At 40.0% G+C, this 23,550-nt stretch overlaps 2 protein-coding genes across 2 annotated transcripts in view; both read right to left on the bottom strand.

Annotated features, from left to right (window-relative positions):
• Window positions 1-5,991, bottom strand: part of LOC117300698 (ADAM 17-like protease) — a 40,264-nt gene extending 34,273 nt beyond the window's left edge. The window contains exons 1-2 of the mRNA XM_033784439.1: window positions 5,775-5,991; window positions 1,983-2,115 (exon numbers count right to left, since the gene is read on the bottom strand). Of these exons, the coding sequence (XP_033640330.1) occupies window positions 1,983-2,115; window positions 5,775-5,841 (200 nt within the window). The 5' untranslated portion in view covers window positions 5,842-5,991. The remainder of the gene's footprint in view (window positions 1-1,982; window positions 2,116-5,774) is intronic.
• Window positions 5,992-10,248: 4,257 nt separating this feature from the next.
• LOC117301175 (NXPE family member 4-like) lies at window positions 10,249-22,963 on the bottom strand. Its single transcript, XM_033785076.1, has 4 exons — window positions 22,770-22,963; window positions 18,916-19,685; window positions 12,018-12,073; window positions 10,249-11,517 (listed from the first exon to the last, which is right to left on the bottom strand). Exons 1-4 carry the CDS (start codon window positions 22,848-22,850, stop codon window positions 10,724-10,726), a joined length of 1,701 nt encoding a protein of 566 aa, XP_033640967.1. The 5' UTR covers window positions 22,851-22,963; the 3' UTR covers window positions 10,249-10,723.
• Between the last annotated feature and the right edge of the window lie 587 nt (window positions 22,964-23,550).

The following is a 23,550-nucleotide window of genomic DNA, read 5'->3' as shown; positions in this document are numbered from 1 at the left end:
CTTAAAATACAAATAACAGATCGTAAATATATTTCTGATTATTTTTGCCTATTGGCTTTTGTATTCCAAAACCCCTCTAGAGATGTGATACTCTCTCCAGGTTGTAGTCACTATTTTTACTGACTTATCACACAAAATTGATACAAATGTAAACAAAAACCAATAGTCATAGCATAGAGTAAGGATGGTCCTAGTTCTCCAGAATTGGTGAACATGATGCAGTGTATGCCTGATCCCATGTTAGGATTGTCTCATACATTACATCCTACGGCTTGAATTATCCAAACTATTCAATTTCAATTTTAATTTGGGATTGACCCATCTATAATTGGGGTTGACCCATCTATAGTTGGGATTGACCCATTTATAGTTGGGACTGTCCCATCTATAGTTGGGATTGACCAATCTATAGTTGGGATTGACCCATCTATAGTTGGGATTGACCCATCTATAGTTGGGATTGACCCATCTATAGTTGGGATTGACCCATCTATAGTTGGGATTGACCCATCCATAGTTGGGATTGACCCATCTATAGTTGGGATTGTCCAAACTATAGTTGGGATTGACCCATCTTTAGTTGGGATTGTCCCATCTATAGTTGGGACTGTCCATCTATAGTTGGGATTGACCCATCTATAGTTGGGACTGTCTATCTATATTTGGGACTGTCCATCTATAGTTGAAACGTCCCATCTATAGTTGGGACTGCCCATCTATAGTTGGGACTGTCCATCTATAGTTGGGATTGTCCATCTATAGTTGGGACTGTCCAATCTATAGTTGGGACTGTCCAATCTATAGTTGGGATTGTCCATCTATAGTTGGGATTGTCCATCTATAGTTGGGACTGTCCAATCTATAGTTGGGACTGTCCATCTATAGTTGGAACGTCCCATCTATAGTTGGGACTGTCCATCTATAGTTGGAACTGCCCATCTATAGTTTGGAACGTCCCATCTTTAGTTGGGACTGCCCATCTATAGTTTGGACATCCGATCTATAGTTGGGACTACCCATCTAAAGTTTGGATGTCCCATCTATAGTTGGGACTGTCCATCTATAATTTGGATGTCCCATCTGTTGTCGTTTTGGAATTAAGGTCCCTTTAAATGTAGGAGATTCGTGCCGTTGGATATTTTAAAGTTTTGTAGTCAGTTTTTGAACGCCTCAAAAATACAAAGCTGTAAACTGGCATACCAGGGTGACTTTCACCCAGAAAACTCAAAGCCGACCTCAAAACAAAGTGTATCTCTCCCCTTTTCTTTCTGCAGGCTGCTAAAAACACTAATTTTTTTTCTGCAGACAAATTTAATTTCAATTTTCAAAAATCATCCATCAACAAAGGCCTGGTCACACAGGCCCCGATAACGAGAACGAAAACAAGAACGTTAAAAATGCACGCCCTCAATTGGTTGAATTCCTCCACGCAGAATATGCCCACACTTACTCAACCAATTGAGGGCGTGCAGTTTTATCGTTGTCATTTTCGTTCTCGTTATCGGGGCTTGTGTGACAATTTCCTCCATGCCCTATGGTGCCCTTGATGTGTAGAAGTTCCTCATGGGGTGCCCTTTACCAACATGACCAAAGCGAAAATGCCTTGGTGCCCTTGCCCTTTCCAAAACGAAGCATAAAGGCCTGAAAAACTATTGCCATGGGAACACAAAAACACCCAACATTTTCTGCCATTTTCACAGTGTCAACATTTACCGTGTATGGGATTTGAGGCATTGCATGAGGTGTCAATATATTTTGAACAAAACAAACTCTACCTGGCAACTAGATCCACACATGGTGTTACCTCAAACCATGGTGAGGTGTCAATATATTTTGAACAAACTCTACCTGGCAACTAGATCCACACATGGTGTTACCTCAAACCATGGTGAGGTGTCAATATATTTTGAACAAACTCTACCTGGCAACTAGATCCACACATGGTGTTACCTCAAACCAAATACACTGTAATCAACATTTACCTTCCCATCATATTGAGAGAGACTTTGCGTACATCATTTCCCACGTCTCCATCGGTACTTCGTCTGACGATGTGATGCTTAATATCATCCTTATGTAACGTCTCCCAGTGGGTGAGAACATGATGTAAACTAGCTGCGAAGAAGAAGCAAAAAAAGAAGAAAACAAAACCAATTTTAATGTTCATCTGTGTTAAGAAATAAGGTTCACAGACCTTTGCCCAATTTCATAGAGCTGCTTAAAGCCTTTGGACCCTTTCGGTACAGAAAAAAAAAAAAAAAAAGTTCACAGATTTACAAATAACTTACAGTGTTTACAGAAGGTAGTGGTGAAATACTTCTCTTGAAATATTATTCCATGAAATGCTTTACTTTTTGAGAAAACAGTAAAACAATATCAACGAGAATTACGGATTTATTTTAAACACATATCATGACACAGCGAAACGCGCAGATACAAGGGTGGGTTTTCCCGTTATTTTCTCCCGACTCCGATGACCGGTTAAGCCCAAATTTTGACAGGTTTGTTATTTGATATAGAAGTTGTGATACACGAAGTGTGGGCCTTGGACAATACTGTTTACCGAAAGGGTCCAATGGCTTTAAGCAGAATTTATTGCTGAACAATTTTCAGCTATAATAGATGTTAAATTTGCATCGGGGATAAAGAATATTAATATTTTGTTTTTTTACCCATACACCAATGTGTATTAGCACTGTATACTCAGTATGCTAAGCAGAAATGAGCAGTATCTATCAGTCACAAGTTTTAAGTGTGACATGGTACAGTTTGGCTGGTAACCTTGTTCTTTTTGTGCACCCGATGCCTCCTCGAAGTATCAGGCCTTGGACCAAACCAAATAATACTCTTGATCCACAAATTGACGCACTTTTTAATCGTTGCGGTAGGCCTACCCGCTGCTTGAATTGCCTAGTACTGTCGTAGTAGCTACCAGTTAGCCCCATAAAAAGTGCCAATACATACAATGGATGACTCCCTCCGCTCAAGCTAATTGCCACTATTTATGGGGCTAGCTACCGGGCAATCTTGGTGGTCAAGTTGGTAAGACTTTAGATTAAGATCGTTGGTTCGAATCCCAACAGAGTAATATGCCTGCGGTTTTGCTCACAGAACTCGGGGAAGTACTGATTGTACAGTGCAATTACACCAGTGTGAAGGTAAAACCAAATTATAATTTTCTGTTCAAAATAATGGTGTAGGCCAAAACTGGATTGAGATATGTTCACAAGAATTTAATTTGGTGTAAATAAGTCATAAGACTGCAGTGCTAGTGCTTATCTGTTGTGATGGTTTCTTTAGCTAGCTCAAGATCTTCACCGGACCAAGAATAAATTTTACAATTGACCAAAATCTATTCATGTTATTGATAGAGAAAGAACTTTCAGCAGAGTTTGTATATAAATGTAAACTGTTTTCATTTGAAAAAGTGTTGTACTAGAGAAGAATTATGTCCTATCAAGTACAACCAACTTTGATATACTCAACAACATTTAAAGGAACATTACAAAATTGTTTTTTGCTAACAAAACAGTTGCTGGCAGTGTAAGTACTTTAAATGTAATCCATCATATACATAAACTGACAAACCTGTAGATGTTCAAGATCAGTTCGGCCATCTGGGTCATGAGAGAATAGTGAAAAACCGAATACACATATTTCAAGGGATGTTTTCTACTATCATTATCATTACACCATGTAAGTTTTATGTAAATCTGTGATCTTCACGATTTTTGTTTCTTACCAATTCTGTACCGTTCTTTTAATTTGAAAGGGAAAACTGTCTATTATACCCTGCCACCACTTTGTCACTCATTTATTACAAAAATGGATCTCATTTTACTAAAGTTTAAGTAAAACAAGATACTTAATTTTCCTTATTTCACAACAAATTAAAAACTTGTAGCAAAACTTTTTTACAGTGTTGTGTATGCTGCCATGCCTACGCGTATACATACATTCGCATGCAAGACGCAATACATAAATTTATGTAATTCTTGGTCACCGTATCTTGACTTGACTGCATAGCGTTAACACGCAAACGCAACGCAAGATATGCGCGTCTTGCGTACGCACGGCAGACTGTGACCATACGATCAAAAACGGGAATTTTTAAACGTTGGGAGCTGCATTATTTCACGAAAATTACGGAATTGTAAGGAATATATGACTACTTACTATAAAACTCACCGCAGAAACATGCATGCTGCCATGAAATGTGAATCTGTTGAAATTAGTGGCTTTGCAGGTAAGATTTGAGTTATGAAGCTTTGACAATTTTCCGCCCCAGAAATGGACCCAGATATCCAGGACGTCACTGTCTGTTGTATTGTATAACTATGCTTATGAGTCAACTCGGTCCCAGGTCAACTCGGTCCCAAGTCAACTCGGTCCCAAGTCAACTCGGTCCGTATATGGTTGACGGAAAGTTCTTTGAATTGGAAAAACAAAATAAGTTATGTCCTTTGACTTTGTGAGATGAGTGTCCAGATCTTCAGGGTATATTCGATGCATTTAGCGTCCCAATTGTTTCTATATTCAACTTGTGTTTGTTTTACTCTTGAATATTACCATAATTATGTTGGGTGAAGTAAATTTCAACTGTAAAAACAATGAGTTCAAATGTTTCTTTGCTTTCCTATCAGAGTATTGTTTTTTTGTATGGCTCTGACAAACATCAATTGAATCCTCTTTGATTTCTTTAAGTAACACTAACAGATGTTTATTTTCTCCAAAAACACATACAATAAATAATAATAAAAAAAGTATGATTTCTGAGAATTAAAACATGAGAAAATATGTTTGGTTAAAAATAATAATAAACAAAACTTTCAAGTTAACTTACAGTTTTTACACGTAATAAAAAAAAATCAAACTTACACGAACATAATATTATTAAATATTTATACTATCACGAAAGTACCAATAAAATAATTTTAAAAACATTAAGGTTGGTCGAAGGACCGAGCCGACTTGGGACCGAGTTGACTTGGGACCGAGTTGACTTGGGACCGAGTTGACTTGGGACCGAGTTGACTTGGGACCGAGTTGACTGGGACCGAGTTGGCTTGGGACCGAGTTGACCGGTACCCATAATACGAAACAACAACACTAACGATCAGTCATTGAGGGTCCTACTACTTGCCGTCAACTCGCCGTCAACTCACTTGTGCCGTCAACTCGCCGTCAACTCCTCCAAAATACATTTAAAATACACAAAAGAAGCATAGAACGGTACGTATCAGCTAAAAGAGAACTTGCGTAAGTTTTAGGTCGTATTTCGGAATAAAAATTGAGTTTTTTTTCTTGTGAAAAAATGATCTCGAAGCAGCAAAACCGTCGGCCGCCATCTTGCTTTTTCATATGGATTAATCTTGGCCCAAGATGTCAATGATTGGTACTTTTTTTACCAACACAAAATCGTTTTTGTGAATGAATTTGTACCGAAAACCATGAGAAATATGTAGTTTAGCCCAGACTTAACACTTCCGTGGGATAACTTTCCGTATGGCGCCACCACTTTTTCACTCATTTTTACAAAAAGGGATAAATCAATCAGGTAAATTAGATACTATATTATTTTATTTCGAATGAAAAAGTGGTGGCGCCATACGGAAACTTTTCCCTTCCGTGCCCCGTTTATAAATTTTTCAAGTAAATTTAATGAGTTGACGGCACGAAAATGATTTGACGGCGAGTTGACGGCAAGTCGGCGAGTTGACGGCAAGTAGTAGGACCGGTCATTGACTATTTGAGTCTACACTTTCTTTACTTACCATTCGTTTTGAACATACTGCTGGTTGATAAGAACACGATGACAGTAAACACAGTTATCGAAGTCATAATGCTGATATTAAATCGAGCCGTGTGTTAATAAGAAGTTAAGACACTCAGGTGAAAAGTGCTGAAGAAAGGAAAGAAGATAACTCAGTGAGCTTCCTTCACGAAGGAGAGAATCGAGAAGGACCTAACTGTACAACTACAATGTCATGAGTTTAGAGTTTAGAGTGCACAGGTTATGCAGAGCTTGTTTATCATTAACCCGTCGGGAGAGGGCGTCCTACTGCTTGGGGGTTCTTTATGGCGCTTTTCGAAACCACGGCTTCGGCTTTGGATTCAGCTTCAGGCTCCGTCCTCTCGTCTGGACCCTGAGCGCGGGGGACACAAAGAGGATGGGCAAATTGTCAAAACAACCGCGGGAGTACGAAAAGTGGCCAGCTGCTTTTCTGGTTTCAGAATAGCAGAAAAGCAGATTCTATGAGCTTGTTATATATGAATTTTTCTACCTTTCTACTTTTTTTGCTACCTGAAAAGCAGTTAAACGTTTTGTGAAAATGCATTTCTACTTTTATTTTTCTTTATCTCATTATGCTGACGGACGACAAGTGGCCACTTACTTTTTTTCGGCCACAAAGTAAAACTTGATATGAATCCATTCTTAAAGAATTTGGGTACTTTTTCAAAATGTCCATAGATTTACATTAAACTTGCAGGGTTTGAAGATAATCATGGTAGAAAGATTCCCTTCAAATATTACTTACTGAGGTGCTGTAGTTTTTGAGAAATGAGTAAAACAATGTCATGAAAATACGTTTGTAAAATTTATGGTTTAAATAATTTTCGTCTCATGAGACGAAAATTATTTTCATGACATTGTTTTACTCATTTCTCAAAAACTACAGCACCTCAGCACGTAATAATTATTTTCAGGGAAGCTTTCTACTATCATTATATTCAAACTGTGTAAGTTTAGTGTAATTCTGTGGACATTGTGTTTTTTTGTGCTACAAAAGTAACATAGACCCTTTAAAGTAAAAAAACAAACACCTCAACTTCACAGTGAAAAATCTGTCAATTTATTTTAAAATTTTGGCACCCCCTTTCAGCCGGAAAGTAATATGCTGCCCTAAATAATCTTATGTGAGTTTTCTCAAACACCCTTTCAGTGTGTCACAGTCCACATCAATTCTCTCAACCCAAGCAAAGGCCAATTTGAAAGATCATGCGAAATACAGAACGTACAGGGCAAAGCAGATATTGCAGATACAATTACTTAACAGTTAGGAAATGGGTCAAATTGACGATGATGAATCCGGGTAAATCCCGGTTTCCGGGTCAGCTGACCAATTGGGTCATGCTTTAATAGATCCGAAATCCGGATCAATTCTAACACAGGAGCTTTAACATTTTGTTTTTTAGGCCTCACAACCAGAACATTATTAATAAAGATCTCGGTCTAGTGTAAACGCATCCATGATTTTGGTTACATTCGGCCTCATACCAACTAAACTAGCAGGATTGGATAATGCATTGTGTACATTTTATTGTTCTCATCTGGGCCCGCATAAAGTTGTTATTAAAGGAACACGTTGCCTTGGTGGATCGGACGAGTTGGTCTATACAAAGCGTTTGTAACCGTTTGTTATAAAATGTATATGGTTGGAAAGATGTTTTAAAAGTAGAATACAATGATCCACACAAATTTGCCTCGAAATTGCATGGTTTTTCATTTACTTTGCTAACAACACGGTCGGCCATTATGGGAGTCAAAAATTTGACTCCCATTTGGCCGACCGTGTTAGTCGACGAGGTAAAAGGAAAACCGTGTAACTTCGAGGCATGTTTGTGTGGATCATTGTATTCTACTTTTATAACATCTTTCTACCCATATGCATTTTATAACACACGGTTACAAACGATTTTCAAAGACCAACTCGACCGGTCCAAGGCAACGTGTTCCTTTAAATAAAGGCACTGGACACTTTCGGTAATTGTCGAAGACCAGTATTTTGATCTCAACATGCACAAAATAACAAAAACGCCCTTGTCACATGAAGTTGTGTGCTTCAGATGCTTGATTTCGGTAGCTAAATATCTAAATTCTGAGGTCCCGAAATCAAATTCGTTGAATCAACTTCTTTCTCGAAAACTATTGTGGCGGAACAGGGTGTAAGTTGAGTGTAGTTGGTGGACTGTTGCCAGTCTACTGCGCCTTTCTGCGTCGCGTGGGGTCTGCGCGTTGGCTATAAAACAGGCGGCGCTGGAGGCGTGCTCTCTCTCTCTCTCTCTGCGGCGTGCTGTGTTATCTGATCTCGAAGTTTATCTCTCCACGTGTTGCTCTTGGGCTAGTCTAGCATTTAGGGATTGAGGTTACGTGTTGCTGGGTTGTCGAGGGATCGAGGATTGAACCGCCGACCGTATAGATAGAAGAGCGAGGTAACTAATAAGTTTGAGTACCGGGATTTTGGGAACGGGAGCGTGTGTTGTGTTTCCTTACGTTGGAACTGCGAATACTGAGGTCGTGTGAGGGCGAATAACCGCATCTCGGGTAGAGAAAACGGTTGAGTGTAGCCCGGGGAATTCATGACTTGTATGTGGTTCGGTGAGGCACACTGTTTATCGCTGGAAGGTTCCTGGGGAATTTCCCTCCTGCTTAGCCTTTGTGGGTTAGAAGTTACGCCGTGTGAGGCATAGTCTATATTTGAGAAGATTGTGTAACTTGTATGAGGTGTGAGGTTCACCTGTCACTTGGGCCCAATTGTGTATAACTTGTGTACGAGGTTTAGTGCATTATTGATTGCATTGTCTAAGGGCCTGATACTATTATTAGGCGAGGTTATTGGGTTGTGTTGTGATTATAAACCTGTGAATTATCTATTGATTATTGTACTTGAAATAAACCATTTAATTGTGCCTTGGAACCTATGAATCCTCGTGAGGTTATTATTGAGGTTTCCTAACTGCTCGTTTATAATTTGAGGTTAATCTAAGTCTAGGTGGGGGTACATCTCCACCAAACGAACCGCCCGCAGGCTTTAGCCGCCGCTCGTTATTAGTCCCCCCTTGTGTTTGGGTAGCCGCTCACCTGAGCACCAGGGCTCATAAATATATTTTGGGGTGTGATAATTAACCCGGGGGCCGGTGTCCCCGTCGAACAAGACCAGACTTGTTGGCCCCACCCCCCGGTCCCGCCACAAATGGTGTCAGAAGTGGGATTCCTAGACTTGATTTTCCTGTACATATTTTTGAGCAATTGTAATTTTTAGGTGCATTATTTTAAGGTTTATTTTGTACATGTTTGGTGAACCTCTCTGAGGTACACGTTTGAGGTTTACTGTAAAGATTGTCGTAGTGAGAGACAACCTGGTATGAGTGGAAGGAGAGAACCAGATAGGGTCACCTCTAGAGGTGTGGGTGAACAGGGTCCTTTCCAAGATGAACTTAGTCGCTCCAGAATGGAGGTGCAGTGGCTAAAGTGGGAGAGAGAGCGGTTGGCGGCCGAACTGGAGGCTGCAAGGCGGAAGGGTCAGCCCGAGGGCATGGAAGAGGGTTCCCTTAGAGTAAGGGATCGTCCTTCGTGCGAGGCCGACACGGAAATATTCTTTAAGTTGCCAGAGGATACCGCCGACTTTGCCTCTTTAAAGGCACGGCAAGTTTCCAGTGTTGGGATGTCCCCTGAGTTGGTTGAAAGGGGTGAAAGGCATGTTGGGAGTACACCTCATCAGAGGCCTATCCCTTTCCCGTCGCACAGTTCCAATACGAACCCCTTTCTGAACACTGAGGTTCCGTCGGCAACTGAACGAGGTTTGCACAATGAGGTTTTGAGTTTTTTGACTCATCCTTATGTGGAGAAAGAGTGTCCAAGAAACAGTGAGGTTAGTAAACCTCATGCTGGTCCATGGCCACTCAAAAGAGAGGCACGGTTGGTTGGGGATGAGGTTTCTTTCCAGCCTCAAGAGGACAGGCCCCGCCGTCCTACTATTACCCCGACCGGTATAAGGATAAGGTCCTTTGGACCGACTACCACATGCATTTTGAGGCCTGTAGAAAGGTTAATCAGTGGAGCGATGAGCAAGCAGCCGAGTTTCTGGCTGCGAGCCTCCAGGCTGATGCGCTCCGAAGCCTTGGTGATGGTGATTTTTTTTTATACTGGTAGTTGGCTTAGCCGTTACTTACTTACCTACCTATACTCGTCTATGTTTTCTAATTTGTATTGTTTGTTTAATTGCTGTCCCTTTGTCTACTTCACATACATGTTCTGCTTCATAGTTATATTTACATTGTTTAACCATGTTAAGTGCTGTTATTCTGTTTTGTTCTGTAATCTTGTAACGGGCACATCCGCCACAAGCCTCGGCTTTTAGGATGATGCCTCCATGTGATGTGAATGTGGAAATAAATGTTTTATTGATTGATTGATTGATTGATTGATTGAAAGCAATGGAAATCTACACGCTCAACAAGTTGTGTAATAGGCTTTATATCAAGTAAAGCAATTCCAATATTTAATAATAATAATTTGCAACTACTTACTCAGAAACTTCGATGGAATTATGATAGCGGGTTTCGTTGGGCTGTGGCATGGAGCCCTTTGACATTAATTTGTTGACAGATAATACAACCTAATTTAACTAAAGTTGTGAACCAAAAATAACGGAAAGAACGAAGACTTAAAACACGTCTTGCCGCTGTCGCTTCTTGTGCAGGAATGATTAGTCAAGCGCTGCCAATGCAGTATCGCTCCACGCCACACCCTAAACGCCTCAGCGAACTGGAAGTATTCTTTATAAATTGAAGTTACTTATAAGGAAAGAATTTTTTTTTCTCAACAAGAGTATGAAATAAACGTGTATTGAATTGAATTGAATTAAATTGAATTCGGTGAATTAAAATAACTACGTAACCAAATGATTGGGTACTCCCAGTCGGTTGGTTACACAACGAATTAATATGTCAAATTTTCACAAACGTATCCCAGACACATTTTAAGTTCCTGGACGATGATTTCATTTGGCATGTGCATTAAGTTGGGTGAAGGGTGTGCCAGGTTCAGGTCCCATAAGGGTAGGTAGAAAGCACCTGTGCCCTTAAAAGCAACCATCAATATACGTCCATTTTCTTTCGCTAGATAATCAGAAAACTCTAAAATTTGCGAGTAAAATATAAAATGTCTAGGGTGTGGTCCTTTGATAACAATTACAATTTTAGGACAGCGTTTGCGTAAGCGAAGTACGGCATTCCGCACCAATGCCATCCGTTCTATAAAACTCTCTCTTGTCCACAGCGTGAAGTGTGCCCAGGGGCTGAGCACAATGATATACCTGCGGCAGTCGAGGGTCGTTAGTTTGTCAAGAACATCAACCTCGTACTTCATGTCTTTGCGACCCCAAATTGGGTCTCCCACTCTATCCGGATGGAAATAGTAAGCTAGGGTAAGGTCCATGGACCGGAAAAAACTTTGTACGGGCTTCAATTCACCTTTCTTATTTGAAATTTGTTCCACAGGTCTACCTACTTGTAAGGCTTTGTAAAATTCCTTATACCATTGGCCTGTGGTTGAGTCGCCATGTAAAAGGACCGTTTTGCCGCGAAGGCACTTACGCAGCATGTCCTTTGGGAAGTCCGGTAATCTGCAGAGCATTGAGTGCCATTTGCCATTCAACCAATAACCCTGGACAGCTGGTATTTCTTGGTCGGGCAGACATCGAGGTAAGTCATCCAGAGCAGGGAGAAATCCAGCTGTATAGAAGAACGAGGTAAGGATAACTCAGATTGATACAAAGTATGGGTTTTCGCCGATTATTATCATTCTTTCTCTTTGAACAAATTGTGACGTACAGGTGATGCTGTTTAAACAAAAACCATAATACATGTACACAAAATGTCGGTCTGTTTCGTATACGCAACAGCACAAAATTATATGTTTCATAATGGTATGTTCATGTACGTTTTTTAATTAACTACCATTAATCTAAGCAAAATGTGATATATTTTCATGTAACATTAAATGCAAGCTTATTTCTATCTGATATAAATAAAATAGCTTTTGAAAATGTTTAATGGTGTTTTTTCTTCCATTATTCTCACGCAACTTCGACGACCAATTTAGTTCAAATTTGCACAGGTTTGTTATTTTATGCATTTGTTGAGATACACCAAGTGAGAAGACAGGTCTGTGACAATAACCAAAGGTGTCCAGTGTCTTTAAATGTAAATTAGCAAAACAATCATATGCTTACTGTCGATTTGTATTGTCTCATTCTTCTGTATCCGCACCGGTTGCATAAAGTTCGGGCTGTGTGTAAAACAAATAATAAACACAATAATTTTTGGTATATTCATTTATATAACAATGTCCGTTAAAAAAATAAAAATGGAAAATATGACGACATACGGAGATGGTATTGTCCGGATCTCAACATGTCGCGATGTCACCTCAGAGCTCGCTATTTGTAGTTTGTTCAAGTCTGCTTTCTTTAGACTTTGGAACCACATATAACTAGTAGAGAATGACACTTTCAATCACAGAGGTGTAAAACAGCTCATAATTGTTTTGCCCACAAAACACAAGTATATCATAAGATCAGATAATTCTAATTAGCTATGGATTTCTTGAATAAATTGAAGGTTTTTCCCATGGGTACACTTTGATATGATTGAACAAAGCGCAAGGAGAAAATGGTTAGGAAGGGAATATTATTATTAAAGAGAATGTTTTCGTTGGGTAATCACTCTAAACAAATATTGCCACAAAGACGCATATCAACTCTTCATGGGAAGGTGTTTTGGATCTGATTAATGCTGCTGTCAAAGACGCCATTCCTGATTCTAGGAAGCGGACAAGGAAAAGAAACAATTCTCCATGGGTTGATGCTGACCTGAAACATTTGCGCTCTGTAAAGCGTAAACTGTTTTCCAAGGCTAAGCGCTCTGGATCTCTTGTTGATTGGAACACTTACAAACTTGTACGTAATCAGCTAAAATATTGCTCCCGCAAGGCTTATAAACACTTTGTTGATAACATGTTTTCATCAGGATAACAAAAAACGGTTTTGGTCCTTTGTTCGTAGTAGAAAACGATCACCTACCCCATTGTCTTTTAAACATGGAGCTCAAACACTAGTCAACCCCCATGAAATAGCTTGTGCTTTTAATACTTATTTTGCTTCAGTTTTTTCTGCTGATGTCCCCGTTTGCCAAGACCCTCCCACATGTGATTTCCCCATTCCAGCTCTGTCTAGTATTAACTTCTCAGTTGATGATATTCAGCGTACCTTATCTTCCTTACCTCTGGGGAAGGCTCCTGGGCCAGATGGAATCAACGCTAAATTCTTGCGTAACACAGTTTCTACAATCTCTCCGGTTCTCTGTAGAATCTTCAATGATTCCATTTCCTGTGGACGCCTTCCCCGTGGTTGGAAGCTTGCCAACATCACCCCTGTGTTTAAATCTGGTGACCGTTCCCTTCTTAGTAACTATAGGCCTATTGCTCTCACTTCTCTCGTTAGCAAGATCATGGACCGACTGCTAGCTAATGCTGTTAAAGATCATTTAAATTCTAATTGTTTATTGTCTGATAAGCAGCATGGTTTTGTTCCTTACAAATCTTGTGTCACCCAACTTATGAATGTGTATCATTCATGGGCTACAACTTTAGATAAGCGTAGTCCCCCAAGGATTGATGCAGTTTTCTTGGATATGAGCAAAGCCTTTGATCGTATGCCCCACCATATACCGGTTCGTAAACTTGCCCGTAACTTTAACATCCGTGGATCTCTCTGGAGCTGGATAAAAGATTTTCTGGTTGATCGTCAACAAAGAGTCACATTTGTTGGTATGAACTCCTCATGGTCCGTAGTTAGCTCTGGTGTTCCTCAAGGAAGTGTTCTTTGGCCTCTGTTATTCAATTTATTCATCAATGATATATCTTACAACCTCAGTTCTAACTGTGTTCTTTTCGCTGATGATGTATTAATTTATCGTCCAATCCGTTCCTGTTTAGATGTAAGTTCCCTCCAGCATGACCTCGATGTGCTAAGCACTTGGAGTGTTTCCAATGGTATGACGTTAAACCCTACAAAGTCCAAAATCATGCATATTTCCCGTAAACACTCTCTCGACCCCCCTGTTTACACTCTTTCAGGTTTTCCTGTGCAACAGGAATAACAATGTTAAAAATGTTGTTTCAAGTGCCAATAGAACATTGGGCCTCATTAAGACCATTGCTTTCAATTCTTCTGTTTCAGCTAAGTTCTGTCTTTATAAATCCCTAGTTCTCCCAATTTTAGAATATGGCATGCCAGCTTGGCTCCCTCATACATCTCTCCAGACTCAGGCCCTCGAACGGGTACAAAAACGTGCTCTCGGTTTATTCTTGGGCAGAGGATGGGTGAGATGTCCTACGCCGATAGACTTAAGTCCCTCAACTGGTCGTCTCTGTCAATTCGTCGTAATTTTTCTGTTTTGTATTTTATCATTAAGTGTAAGTTTAACCTTATTCACTGCAATGTGGCAGACATCATTTCTGTCAACCATAGATATCCTAATGTTCTCACCTTCAAACACGTGTATGCTAGAACCGATGCTCTGCACTTATCTGCTCCTCATCTTTTTCCCAGACTTTGGTCTAGTTTGCCAGAAAACATTCGTAATTCACTACTGCTCTTGCCCTTCCACAGCTTTCTCAAATCACTTAGATTTTCTGTCTGTCAATCTCATGAATCTACTGACTAGTAGCTTTAGCCCTGTCACTTGTGCCATATTTTAAGTCGTTTTAATTTATCTACAAGTTTAGGTTTTATTTATTTATTTATTTCCCTTTATTGTTTATCCTTACCCCATCTGTTATTTTTACTTATTTATTTATGTTTAATTTAATTTATTTTTTATTCTTAATATATATTTAGCATTTTCTATTGGTTTTTAATTTTCTGCTTTTATTATTGCTTTGTGTACTATATTATGTTAAATCTATATTAATTTTATTATGTACCCCAGATGTGGGGCAACAGATCTACGGATCATAGTATGTATTTGCTTTTGTTGTCCCTTGCCCATCTTGGGGTATAATGTTGTCAATGTATTTTGTGTTGTACTGTTATGGCGAATAAAATGAATCTGAGAAAAGCTTCTGTCAGATACGTTTCTCAGATTGTCAGTGTCATGGCCGAGCGGTTAAGAGCACCGGATACAATTAGCTCTGGTGTTTGATCAGCAGGGTGGGGGTTCCAATCCCGGTCGTGACACTTGCTACATAAAATTGGGGAGGTAGTGCTTTCTGCTCTACCGGCCAGGCTTCGGATTGATGATACCCAAGCTTACATCCGTATGGACTGTGAAAGGGAACGCTGTTTCAGCACTAGGAGTAGGTGGCAACAGCCTCTGGGAAGAAATAATTGTAGCCCACACCTTGAAGTGGCCTTCAGGCCTTGTGTGTCTGGCGACTTGCATTACAAAAAAAAATTAAAAAAAATTGTGTATTCCAATCACGAATTATTCGTCCTGCGTTGGACATTATTGGTCCGAATTGTCAGAGCATGATCTCATTAAAGAAGGCAACCTCCCTTTGAAACGAAATTTCCACAGGTTATTTTTATTGTGTATTTTTATATAGGACCCTAACAATTGGACGGTTCAAATAGCCAAATGTAAGTATCGTTTAAAGCTTTGCATGGTGTGGAGAAATAATAAGGAACTATAAATAAATGCTCAACTTCTTCTCTAAAGAGTGAGTATAGACCACAGACATAAAGAACCTTTATGTCTAGTCTGTGGTATAGACTATGCAAGTCTCGCGCGTATTTGAACTTCCGGGACCACTGTGGTCCCAACCTTATGGAGTTTTACGTTGGGGAGATTTGGTTTCATCCATTAGTTTAACGTAATTTATGACCATGAAAATTACATATGTTGTTGACAAAGTAATACTAATTAACAACATACATAAAAGTACAAATAAATTCGAAAAAAACCCCGAAGCAAAACCGATATTTAAACTTGACCTCAGTTCAGGTTACTTGAAAAAAATTAAGAATTTGTGCCCATCTCCGATCACGAAACTTACGCAGACGCTTTATTTGGTCGTGCGGGAAAGCCTTTTTATTGGTCGTTTAAGCGTCGGCTTCATAGACGAATAATATAAGAACTAGAGGGCGCACTGCTGGTGATGTTCGCTCGTCCCCAACCTCGCTACCATGGGCAGCGCGCCGTATCACGCTAGCTAGCTCTGCGTACGTCTCTAACCCCTGGGAGGGAATCTCTATTCCGTGTTTTTTGATTGGCTATCATATACGCACAAAATATGAAACACTGTGCGTCTTCAAAAAGCTCTATACGCCGAAACGCGTGCGTATAAACATGTACGTATTCATCACGCAACACTGAACGCCAAGGCAAGTTTATGACTTTTATTACACACAGCGCATCCTATATCTATGATTCATCTCGCAACACTGAACGCCAAGGCAAGTTTATGACTTTTACACATACTAGGCGTAGAATGCCTAGTAACGTGGAGTACGGTGAGCATGAAATTGGGCCCAAAATATAATATCCCTTATATTTGGATATTTTGAAGTCACACTTCCAGGGGTTATGATCGAGCAAGGCATGCTGGGAAAAAATGGTGCAGCAAGATCGATCACCCCTTGGGAACGAAGTTGGCTCGTCCCCAGCGCCTTGCTTTAACCAAAGGCGCTGGGATGGGCAAACGTATCATGCAGTGCCATTGGATTAATAATGCGCAGTCCCATCATGCATCACACTCACACTGCACCATATTTCTATGCACTGTACACATGACCTGAACAAGAATCTGTGCAAGCGATTAGCCCATCCCAGCGGTCTGGATAGACTGGCCGCTCGGGGCCGAGCGAACAGGGCAGTATTTCATGGCTCTGCATTACCGTAAGCACAGAATCGGCTACGGTGGCCCACAACTGTCACGGCAAAACAAAAAGCGCCACGGCAAAACAAAAAGCGCCACGGCAAAACAAAAAGCGCCACGGCAAAACGAAAAGACAGTGACAGTTGTGGGCCACCGTAATCGGCGCTTAGGGAAGCAGGGAATGGACCCATGCGTACAGACCCTATTGGTTGGCAAACGCCATAGAGTTGTGCACTAAGCAGACGCACAATCGTGTCTGCGTCACGCAGCCATTAGCCGTGTACAAAACAGCGCGATGTTCCCTCATTTTTGCCAACCAAATGTTAGTGCGCACGCGCTTCGTGCAAGTTACATATTTCATGAAAAGGGTCCATTCTGTGCTTACCGCAAGCGTATTTCACGGGTTAGCGGCGAATTTTGGCTTATGTGCGTGCGTACTCCGTGTTACTAGGCATTCTACGCTTACAAGGCTAGCGCAGAAATTCGGCACTTGCACGTAAACGGGGAATCGTATCGTAAGCACAGAATTCGGCGGTAAGCAGAGCCATCAAATTGGGCCCTGTTTCTGCTTGCACAAACGCGACGGGACCGCAAGGAGACACGAGCGCGCCATTCTGTACGCGAGTTGGGTAAGAAACACACGTTGGAGTTTGTGCTTTTTGAACGCTACGCGATGCTGTTTTTTTTCAACTTACAAAATGGCCGCACAAACACACGCTAAGCAATGCCCATGGCCGGCAATGCCTGTTTTGTCAACTTAGAAATGGGAGACTTTCTGGGACGATAGAGGGCAGCAGACTTACCGGGTAAATCCATTGTTCTCAGAATTATGCGCATGTTCAGAACTACGTAAACAATGGGAATTTACCCGGTATGTCTGCTGCCGCCTAGCGTTGGAAAGTCTCCTATTGGCCGCCTGCGCGCATGCCGGGTCGCGTATATAGGCCAGTGCGCGCCCTCTAGTGCTCTATGGTCAGCTTACTCTTTAAACTGCGTCACGCGTTTATCTAAAACCTCGCGACCATCGTGCGTCCGCGTATAAACCAGCTAAATGTGCTAGCATCATAGAGCTATACATATTGACTAGAGCGCTAACACCCCGTTATACACGCACCAAGGTTTTGAAGCCATGTGGGCGCATCCATGTTTATGTACAAACCAATACAAAAGCTTGACATTTTGTACGGCAATTGTACGGCTATTTGCATGATCGTGTGTCTGTTCTTTTTTATGTGCCATCGAAGCAAAAATGCAGCAAATGTGAACGCACAATCTGCTGATCAGCGCACAAACTGCGAGCGTCATGTGCGTCATGATTTAAAGGCGCGTTTACCTTTTTTTAGTACGGCAACCAAGTCGAAGTTACGGTTTTCGTAGCGCGGACGTACGCGAGTGGACAGCTGCGTACGTATACGCACACGCAGAATGTAAAATAATCGCGGCAATGTGTGTTCTCTTAAAATTCCGAGTTCACGCAACACATCAAACATGTCTGCGCCCAGGGTGGCTTCAAAACGCAGAGCAAGTTAGCGCTCTAGTCAATATATATAGCTCTATGGCTAGCATATAGACCTTTCTTTTGCAACGTCACAGCCCGAGTTTTTGCCAACCCAGATTGGAAAACTATGGAAAGCCATATGTGCAAATCAAGAACAGATCGATATTTTTTTGTAACAATGAACCAAGTTGTTCATTTTGTTTAAAACAAAACAACTAATTATGAGAGGTATTTTATTTAATTGAAAGTTTGAAGAAAATGTTGAATTTTGTTAAAACATCTGTTTTTACGATTTAATGATTTACTAACATTCTGCCAACCAAGGCGGTTTGTTTATCAACAAAAGAAAGGTCTATAGCACATTTAAATTTGCCAATTCCAGGGGTTATGATCGAGCAAGGCATGGTGGGAAAAATGGCGCGGCGAGATCGATCACCCCTGGGAACAAGGTTGATTTACAACAGGGGGTTTACAAAAATTTAAGATCAAATAAAAATCCTTGTCCCAGAGTTTTACTTGTGTCTATACATAAACTATAACCGACTAATTGTTTCTTTTAAAAGCTAAAACTAATTTAAACAAGCTCTTATGAGTATTTTTGTTATTCAGATTCGGCATAAAGATTAATTTAAAGCAAAGATTTGATTTCATAAAAAATAAAGTTTTTCGTTTGTCGTGTTTTCTCGTTCCGGTGCGCGCGACACTTGCACAGTCTATTGCCCTGAAAGGTAAATTGTACGATGCTTTTACATACCTCTTGAATAGATACTGTACGCCTTGTGTTAACTTGTTCACTGTTTGATTACATTTATCCCAGTTGGTATTGTAAGAGGTGAAATCATCACAGGACAATTCTTTCGGTTTCTGGCAAACAAGAATTGTCTTCCCAAGTGCATTGTGTGATGGGTATTGACACAGTCCAGTCCATGGCCGGGAACTCCTCAAAAAGCAAGTTGTCGTTTCTTCTTTCTTGTTTTTATGTTTAAAATATCCATTCCATATTACTCTCTCTTCTGCAGGCCAGACCACATTTCTCAGGTGGTTAACAGCCTCACTTGGATGCACAAGAATGAGTTTGAATTCAGCTTGACCAGCCCACGCTGCCAGAAATGTGACTTCATATGTACCGTTATTGTAGTCAGCAACATAACCAGCTGTACTAGCTTGCGGATTGGCAGAGTTAAGTGTGGCGTACCAGAAATCCCCGCCTATAACCCGGTCCCTCCCTTCGGAATCTCTGGTCTGAATCCGATACTTGATGATATCTCCGACTTGAATGTGTCCTCTTGGTGATATCAGTTGGACGTTAGTCTTGGTATGGCTGGTGATACTCATGGGTGATGGGCCGGTTGCTCTTTCCAACTTCTGTCTAGTCGTATGTGACGAATCATTTCCATCCCAAGTCTTTAGAATGAGGTTTTCGTCAGTGCTATTCCCAGCATCAGAATGCAGTTGTTTCAGTCGTGTGGTAGCATCGTGGATGGCAGGAGGTGCAATATTTCCCTGCTCTCTTGAATTCAACAACTAACAGAAAGCATTAAAAAAGAAAGAAACTTTTAGACCGTCAAATAAATTAATTAAAGGAACATTGCAGATTTTTTGTCGGCTAACAAAACAGTTGCTGGCAGTGTAAGCACTTATGTACTCCATCATATACATAAACTGACAAACCTGTAGAAGTTTGAGATCGATCAGCCATTTGGGTCACGAGAATAGTGAAAACCGATTACACATTTTGCATGACAAGGATTCAAACAAAATTGCATTAAAAATGCTCACTGAGCGATAAACTCCAAACGGGAAATTAGTTTTATTTATTTCCCATCAAATACGACATTTCAAACAAAAATATGTCAATGGACGTTTTCTACTATCATCATCATTTAGACAGTGTACATTTTATGTAAATCAATGATTTAGACGAGTTGTTCCTTTGGTGTAAAATGACAAACAAGTATATTATTATTATTATTATTATTATTATTTATTCGGCAATTCACATAAAAATACAAAAATACAAAAATTTTATACGTAAAGGATAAAGCTCTTAAAAACATTAAATAGGCCTATATAAATATAAACATCTGGATTGGAAAACATTAAAAAGGGAGATACATCAAGATATAAAAAAGGAGGACAGGCAGTAAAAGAGAAGACAAAGTACTACACGACTGAGGACAACAAAAAGACATCAACAATCCAGGTTTGCCAGGACTGACAAAAGTGCCTGCACTGTCACCAAGAGGTGTGTCAGTCCAACCTGGAAGGACAAGAGACAAACAATTACACATAATAACCAGGTTAACAAACAAACAAACAAACAAACAAACAAACAAACAAACAAACAAACAAACAAAACATGGATGCAAGACAACAATAAAAACTGACAAGATAAAAAACATCAGTTTACAAAACTGCCAGAAAAGGAACTATCGGGAATAAACCGCAACTTTTAGTTTCCCTTTAAAAATATTGAAATTAGCAGTGAGCAGAGAGTTTTTAACATCATTGGGTAGAGCAGACCACTTAGTTGGAAAAGAGAAAATGCAGCTGTTTTTGGTAGAAGTTTTCTTGAATGATAAATGGTTAAAACAACGCTTGTCAGTATGCCTGCTGTTGATGGTAATTAAACTTAGGATGGGAACACTGTCACTTTGACCATTAATAAGCAATTTAGAAATCAAACATAGGCTTTGATACTCTCGACGTTTACTAAGAGGAAATAAATTTAAGCGAGCAAGTCTAGACTTATAAGGTTCATCTTGGCGTCTCTGTTTAAGGATCATTCTAGTGGCTGTCCGTTGAATTTTTTCGACAGCCGCAATATTTTTTTGTAAGTATGGATTCCAAATTGGAGTGCAATAGTGAGTAGTCATGTTTACATTTGCATCAGGGATAAAGAATATTCATTTTGGTTTTAGCCATATACACCGATGTGTGTTAAAACTATTTATTCGGTACTTTCCTGAGTTCTGTGAAATATGTCACAGGCATATTAGACGGGTGGGATTCGAACACACGACCATGAAAAAACCATGTCGAAATATGCCATTGTTATCCATTAGAGATTTTTGTAGTCACTTTGGTTGGGGAGCGAGGAATCTAGCAAAAACACACAAAAATCCCTGAGCTGGGACATTTGAATATTGTGCGTTCATGGTTCGTAGAATATAAGTGGGTGGTTGTAGCGACAACAAACTTGTATCCTCTTGATCACCATCAGAAAGAAGTAGTTTTCCACGAATTTGATTTCGAGACCTCAAGTTTAGAATTTGAGGTCTCGAAATCAAGCATCTGAAAGCACACAACTTCGTGTGACAAGGGTGTTTTTTACTTTCATAGTTATCTCGCAACTCCGACGATCAATCGAGCTCAAATTTTCACAGGTTTGTTATTTTATGCATATGTTGAGATACAGCAAGTGAGAAGACTGGTCTTTGACATTTACCAATAGTGGCCAGTGCCTTTAAAGGGAATGTTTTCGTCGGGTAATCACTCTATAGACAAATTGACACCAAGACTAAAGGTACCAAATTTTGAGAACAGTATATTGTGTCATGTGTGCATGTGACACAACTCATTAATATACATACCTACAACAGGTAACAAAGTTTTGATAAACCCTGGCCGCCCAAAATGTGTGATGTCTCCAGCAATTTTGAACAAGAGTAAAGTTTGCACAAACTTAAAACTTCCCCTAAGTACTTAGGCAATAGTGAGTAGATGAAACCGCCGTCATTGATGACGTCATGATGACGTCATTGATGACGTCATGGCAAGGTTTTTAAAGTTGAAAAATGACATTTGCTTTTAGCTGTATCTCAACAAACATTAAAGCTTTGATGTTCATACTTGGGCAACGGAAAGAGAAAGACTTGGGCAACATTTGAAAACTTAACGCTAAAATCGTCTGACCTTAACTTCCGGGTCGTTACCCTGGGTCGGAGTCCGCCTTCGTGTTTTTTCCATCGAAAAAAAAAACTTTTCAGCTTTTAAACAAAAGTAAAGCTTTTCGTTGAAAATTACTTCTTTCTCGAAAAGTACTCCACTTCAGAGGGAGCCGTTTCTCACAATGTTTTATACTACCAATCTCTCCCCGTTGCTTGTTACCAAGTAAGGTTTTATGCTAATAATTTGTTTGAGTAATAATTAAGCTCTGTGAAATTGGGCCGAGATTATAGGGGTGGATATGGTAGAGCGACAGAACGTCAACCCGGAAGATGCAGGTTCAAGGGGAGCAGAGGGCATACCATTACGTTTATATAGCTTTATGGGGCCTCCACAACTCTTATTTGTAAAACCCAAATAGTGGTTTTTTTCTAAGAATGTCAGTGGTATAATGTGTCATCCACAGAGAAACTTGTGGCTCTGCTATAACATCGAGAGAACAGAAAATGACTTATTGATATTTCCCCGTCACAGACAGGAAACATTTATTTCATACTGATTCATAAAGACTCATAAGAGATATAACATAGGCCTACAAAGAAAAAGCAACTAGTTAATAAATAAATACATGTATCACACTATAATTTGATTTACTGAAAATTCAATTACATGTACCTGAGTCAATATGTAGGAAAAAGTGAAGCAAACAATATTACTTACCATAATGGTCCAACAAATAAATGCCACACATAAACCAACCACAACTCTAAAAACATGGCATCCATACATATTGTGGTTCATAAAACTGCCTGCTGCAGTCAGTAGTATCTATTTAACCCCCCGAGAGCTAGGCCGAAACTGGCCGTATCGTCCGGTGCTGTAATGAGCATCATTATGAACAGGTGAATGCACACCGCTTGGTTTGGTACCTGCATATTCATGATCTCCTTGCCCCTGCTTCCTAGCTTTTGGTACACAACAGTCAGTCCGCACTGCACACAATATCCGTTTCTTTTATCTGCAGCGTATGCACGAGTTTCGGGAGCTTGACCTCTCCATGAATATTTAATGAGCGTGGTGTAGTCTCAGGAATTTCATCAATTTCATGTGATCAAAGTAATTTTCTGTCAATATATTTACAGATTTATAAAGATGAATAACCGACCTTTAATCCAGTTGTACAAATTAATGATTTTGCTGGCAATTATTAGTACTAAAATGGACTCGAAAATTGTGTTTCAAAACGAAACAGTTTGCTTCGTAAAACATGGTGGTAACTATTAATTGTCAATGCTACCACAACGTATATTTGGGCTTACCGAATAGATAATGTTATATTCTATCCAAACGCTGAGCTTTTTACATTTGATTTCATTTAGCTGAGTCAGGGCGCTCGTTTTGCCAACACTTCTCATAATTTAACGTTAACGTCTCTTGGTGAATACGCCGCCATGTTTGCTTATGGATTTTCTGATCGCTGATTGGTCAACCGCGAAACGTC

The sequence above is a fragment of the Asterias rubens genome, chromosome 16 (assembly GCF_902459465.1).
Source record: "Asterias rubens chromosome 16, eAstRub1.3, whole genome shotgun sequence".
Taxonomy (NCBI): domain Eukaryota; kingdom Metazoa; phylum Echinodermata; class Asteroidea; order Forcipulatida; family Asteriidae; genus Asterias; species Asterias rubens.
Note: the sequence above shows the minus strand (reverse complement) of the source record. Positions and strands in the feature narration are given on the sequence as shown.